Source organism: Phocoena sinus, chromosome 12 (genome assembly GCF_008692025.1).
Source record: "Phocoena sinus isolate mPhoSin1 chromosome 12, mPhoSin1.pri, whole genome shotgun sequence".
Classification (NCBI taxonomy): domain Eukaryota; kingdom Metazoa; phylum Chordata; class Mammalia; order Artiodactyla; family Phocoenidae; genus Phocoena; species Phocoena sinus.
Window position 1 is genome coordinate 68007429 of NC_045774.1, and position 6000 is coordinate 68013428.

Consider the following 6000-nt stretch of genomic DNA (forward strand, 5'->3'; position numbering starts at 1 on the left):
TCAATTTATCTCTGTTTTTAAAAATTTATTTTCTTTTGGCTGCATTGAGTCTTCATTGCTGCGCACGGCTTTCTCTAGTTGCGGCGAGCGGGGGGCTGCTCTTCGTTGTGGTGCGCGGGCTTCCCATCGTGGTGGCTTCTCTTGTTGTGGAGCTTGGACTCTAGGCGCGCGGGCTTCAGTAGTTGTGGCACGTGGGCTCAGTAGTTGTGGCTCGCAGGCTCCAGAGCGCAGGCTCAGTAGTTGTGGCGCATGGGCTTAGTTGCTCTGCGACATGTGGGATCTTCCCGGACCAGGGCTCGAACCCATGTCCCCTGCATTGGCAGGCGGTTTCTTAACCACTGCGCCACCAGGGAAGTCCCACATTCTTCAAGTTAAAGTCAGAAAACTAACCAGATTTTAGGAAGTCTCGCTTTTTTAAATTGCTTGTCCAAATTTTTTTTTATTGTTATTTTTCCACTTTCTTGCGCATCTATTACCTTTTCCTGTCTTGACTGGTTTCCTCTTCTTACTCATTGATCTGTTGATCAAGTCTTCCTGATCTTTTGCCTTGGTTCACAAAGATAAAAACACCTTATCATTGGTGTCTGTCACTGCTTTCAATCCATAAGGTAACATAGTAACAGCTAGTACTAATTGTGAAGTATTGGGCTGTTTTACATACATTATCCCACTTAATTCGCATAAAAAAAGCTCACGAACTAGCTATTATTATCATTGTTTTACTGACCACCCCCCCTACCCCGCCCCCGTAATTCCTATACATACTCAAGTCTGAGAATCCCTACCTACTCTACAAGCCTTCCATCAACAGCTAGTTGCTATCACCTCTTCCCCGCTTTAAATATCGTGCCCACTCCGCACACGGCACCATTGCTAATACGTCCAGGAGCTTCAAGGGAGAGATGACCCACCAGGTCTTAGTGAAATAGGATTGGCGCTGGCCCTTAAGATGACCCCAATCCGCTGTGATTTGGTGTTTGCCAAGCAAATGTTCTGAGCTTAATTTGAAATCTTGGGGAAATTTCCACTGACAGATGCCCTGGCCTTTAACGGTTGTTCTGTAGCTTGAACAGTTACTGTGCTCAATAAATAAACATTCGAGTTTGAAAAATCTGTTTCCCATAAATGAGGTTAACATCATTCTTGGTAAAATTGACTGAGTCCTCAAGTCAACATGGCAGAATGTGCAGCCAGGTGCAGCATAGCGGGATGGAGCTCTGCCAGAGGTGCCCTGACAGCTGGTAATGTAGGCCCAGGACTGCAAGATTCTACACCAGCAACGAGGGCACAAAGATTAAAATAAAACTTGTGTACCTTTTTACCCTCTTTTGGAGAAGGAGTTACAAGAAATATACATACATGCTCATATACGCAATCTTTGGGTTTTTATTCATTTATTTTTATTTTATTTATTGATTTTTTGGCCGTGCCCCGCGACTTGCGGGATCTCAGTTCCCCGACCAGGGATTGAATCCGGGTCAGGGCAGTGATAGCCCGGAATCCTCACCGTTAGGCCACCAGGGAAGTCCCCTGCAATCTTTGTTTTGAGCAATTGAATGGGAAGACCCTGCCAACCTGTCAGGGGCTCTCTGCCGAAGAACAGAGTGATGCAAAGGCTGTGATGAAGATGCAGGGACACAGAGCCGGGAGAGGGTGAGCACGGGGGATGGAGAAACAGGAGAAGCTTCATAAAAGCTAAAACTGGAAAGGTGAGCAGGTGTTTGCTGGACAGAGGGGGCAGGGATGGAGACTAGGCTAGAGGAGCAGCTGGGAGAAAGAACAGAGGCACGAAGCCATCCAGTGGGTTTGGTGAAAGACAAACCCATGCTTCTTTCTCACTGTGTCTGCAGGGATCACCACGGTGCTGACCATGTCCACCATCATCACGGGTGTGAACGCCTCCATGCCCCGCGTGTCCTACATCAAGGCCGTGGACATCTACCTCTGGGTCAGCTTCGTGTTCGTGTTCCTCTCGGTGCTGGAGTACGCGGCTGTCAACTACCTGACCACCGTGCAGGAGAGGAAAGAGCGGAAGCCGCAGGAGAAGGTGACTTTACCATGAGCTGGAGTGTCTGCCCTGGAATGGGCGCCTGGACTAGCTCTGGACCCTGGCCAGGTCCAACCTCCTCTGTAAAATGGGACAGTGACACCCCCTCCTCCACCTACTTCATGGGTTGGTGTGAAGAGCAAACAAAAACGGTGTGAAATTTACTCTGGGCTACTTCTTTCATTCATTCAAATATTTATTTGGCACCTACCATATACCAGGAGCTGCTAAGCCAAGTTAACTAAGACATGGTCCCTTTAATCTTGGTGGTGTTGGTAGTTTAGTGATAAAAATAAATGGCAGTTCAACACAGTGGAACAAATGATTTATGAACGTAGAGGTATCATAAAAGAAACTTCCAGGTATTTCTTTTTCCAAGACATTCTTTTTAATAGTGGTATAATAATAAATGGCTTAGATGTAACATGATTTATTCCCCTATTAATGTTAATGGCAGTATATTGTTTCCATTTTTTGCCACTATAATAAATGCTTCAATAAACATTATATATATAAACATATATAATATATATTATACATATATATTTATATATATATAAAAGCTTCCAGGGAAACATATCCTCCATTCTAGGAAATTTTCCTCCACATGTGACCTCATACATCTCCCATCACTTCCCAGATCATCTTCCCTCCTACCTGGTTTCCCTTTCATCCTCCTGTCTGCAATTCAATGGTTATCTCCTCCAGAAAACTCTAGCTACATAGGAGGAACTATCCCCACAATGCCACACCTTTCAAATTCCCCCCATCCCTCTCCCCCCACCCCACCGCGCGCTCTCTCTCTCTCTCTCTCTCTCACACACACACACACACACACGCAATAATTGTAAACATTTTTATCAGGGTTCATATCAGTTTATGATCTCATGGAGAACATGCCGATTATCTGATCATGAACCTTCTTGTGCGTCTCTGATATGACGTGATGTTTCCTAACAGTTGATGGGTTACCTGCTGTTTTAGAATGTTTACTGTGCCACCACCATTATTCCCCCAACCCCATAATAAAAACTAGAAAAAGGCAATGCTCTCTACTAGGCAGCTTCTTTGGAAGGGCTTCTGAGAGAGGATGCTGAGCTCACATCCCAACGTGCGTTTGCTGTGTCCGCAGCTTCCCTGCACCTGCGGGTTGCCTCAGCCACACGCGGTCCTGCTGGACGGCAGCTACAGTGATGGGGAGGTGAATGACCTGGGCAACTACACGCCCGAGAACGGAGACAAGCCAGACAGGATGATGGTGCAGCTGACGCTGGCCTCGGAGAGGAGCTCCCCACAGAGGAAAAGCCAGAGGAGCAGCTACGTGAGCATGAAGATTGACACTCATGCCATTGATAAATACTCCAGAATCATTTTTCCAGCTGCATACATCTTATTCAATTTAATATACTGGTCAATTTTCTCATAAATGCCTGTAATTCTATAAATTTCACATTCTTCTATATGTACTACAGAAATACCTGAATGATGAAAAATAACTTAAGGTTATGATGAAAAGAAAGTTCACAGTACCCACCCTTCTCCACCTTTCCAAAACTACTGACAAGATACCTACTGGTTTAATTTGCACTTACTGACCACCTATTGTGTACACAGCATTATACTCAGTGCTGCAGGTATAAACACCCATAGCAACTGATGACAGTTGTTACTGAGATCCCCTAGAAAAGCACACTGCCAGTGAGGTGGGCACACTGTGGTTCAACCTCTTTTAGACCCTAAATGCTTATTCATATGAACCATGTCCCTTATGTGAGTGTCATTCTATTCTCTGGACCAAGTGGAACTGGGAAGCACCTAAAGTTCATTTATATGGAACATACATGCACCTAAACCCCACTTTGATCAAAATTCATACTTGTTTATAGCCTCTTACCTATTTTATATGCATCTCCTCATGTTGATTTCAATACAAGGCAATACTAATATTCCTCCTTTTATTTACCTCTTGTGGTTCCTGAGGTTTTACCTCTTCACCAGAAAAGCTCTTTTGATTGGGTGCAATGGCTTCTGATTTGGGTAGGAAATTTCCCTGGCAGGGAAACTTTGAAGAAGAGGGTATATGCATGCATTTTGTCAGTTTTGTCATAGAGGTAACTAGCCTAGAAAACTTGTGTGTAAGTGTTCCCTGTTTAATAGTTACTGTTTCATGGATCTCCACCTTGGAGCATGTCCAAGTTCAAAGTGAAGTCAGTAATGTGATATCTTCACTGAGGAACTTGGGAATAGACTGATTTTTTTCTGCATAAACTTTTCAAGGAAATGCATAATTTGGGACTACCTGTAACTCTTTAGGATGAGAAATACACGGTTTCTGAATTTTGAAAAAAGAAATGAGAGCACATCACTGGTCATCTCCATTTATACTCAGTGAATACCAGCATTTTCTGTGAACCAGAAAACAATGGCCACTGATGTAAGAGCATGGGATAAAGGAGAGTGTTCTATTATTTTAAAAACAATAGCTATTCATACCATATATCTACAGGATCAACCCCTACCAAACTTATCCCAACAGCATTTGTTTGAAACTCAACTAAATTCTGTACACAGTAATACCATTTTTATTCCAAAGTTAATTTGACTGATCCCTATACTAAATAATATCATGTTATTTCTTAATGAGGGCTATACTTTAATCTTTAAAAAGACCCAAATTTGCAGAAAGCCTAATTACAAGGCAATCTCCCATTTCTTCCAATAAAAGCTCATCAAAAAAAAAAAAAAAGATTTTTTAGCAAACTCTAGTAGAAAAACGTAAAGGAATATACATGAAATAGTTGAACGTCAACTTTTAATATAAAAAAATATTTTTAGAACATTACCTTTTTCATGCTTATTTTATGAAACAATTTCAATCAAACTTCACAAACATCTTTGCCACTTGCTTTGTCCTCATGAGCAAGGCCACTTTAAACCATCTGGCAGGTTTCTGGGGCATGTAATCTGAACTTCCATCTACCCCATTTGGGAAACTCCACCATTCGAATCAACATATAGGATGCTGTATTAGTCTGCTCAGGCCGCCAGAGCAAAGTACCCTTGACTAGGTGGCTTAAACAACAGAAATTTATTTTCTTTCAGTTCTGGAGGCTGGAAGTCCAAGATCAAGGTGTCAGCAGGTTTGGTTTCTCCTGAGGCCTCTTACCTTGGCTGGCAGACGGCCGCCTTCTTGCTGTGTCTTCACATGGCTTTTTTCTCTGAATACATGCATCCCTGGTGTCGCTTCCTTTTCTTTTGGGGACAGCAGTCATGCTGGATTAGAGCCCAGCCCTTATGATCTCATTTAACCTAAATTACCTCTTTAAAGGCCCTATCTTTTAATAAGTTGCACTGGGGGGTGAGGGCTTCAACATACGAATTTGGGGAGGACACAATTTAGCCCATAACAGATGCCCATGGGAATTATTCAGCTGCATAATAGTGATATCCAGTGCATCTTATAGGTATTTACTCTTGATCTTTGCAACATAATCATATATTGTTTTTTAAACTTATATTTAAAAGGCTAGTTTACATTGATATCTATACTATTGATTGATTATGAAGAATAAGTTATTAAATTCATGTTGTTTCTTTGCTATCTTTTCTAGCAATTCTCTCAGGTGACCTCTACAAGCATTTAAAAGTAGCATCGACTGAGGTGATTTCCATGGTAATGTTTTCCCAAGACAGTACTTTGCTCTCAAAGCTATGTAACTGAGAGAGAACTCTGTAATTTGACTTTGTAAAGACCCAAATACAAAGCAACTCTCTTTTCTGATAATTTTGGAGAAAACCTCGCCTTATATGTGGGCATCTATAGTACTTAATCAACTTTTGCTGGCATGACTGGAGAGTAGGAAGATTTGGTTAATAATACTGTCTGGTTAATATGCAGGTACCATATGGCCATATTGAATAATTAATTTTTAAAGAGTTAAAATACTGTAAAA

The 6000-nt window shown here is 42.1% G+C and overlaps 1 protein-coding gene across 1 annotated transcript in view; it reads left to right on the forward strand.

The window, feature by feature from the left end:
• The window catches only part of GABRR1 (gamma-aminobutyric acid type A receptor subunit rho1), a 33154-nt gene extending 28467 nt beyond the window's left edge, over positions 1–4687 (forward strand). Inside the window, exons 8-9 of the mRNA XM_032651329.1 lie at positions 1851–2047; positions 3180–4687. Of these exons, the coding sequence (XP_032507220.1) occupies positions 1851–2047; positions 3180–3473 (491 nt within the window). The 3' untranslated portion in view covers positions 3474–4687. The remainder of the gene's footprint in view (positions 1–1850; positions 2048–3179) is intronic.
• The last annotated feature ends 1313 nt before the right edge of the window (positions 4688–6000 follow it).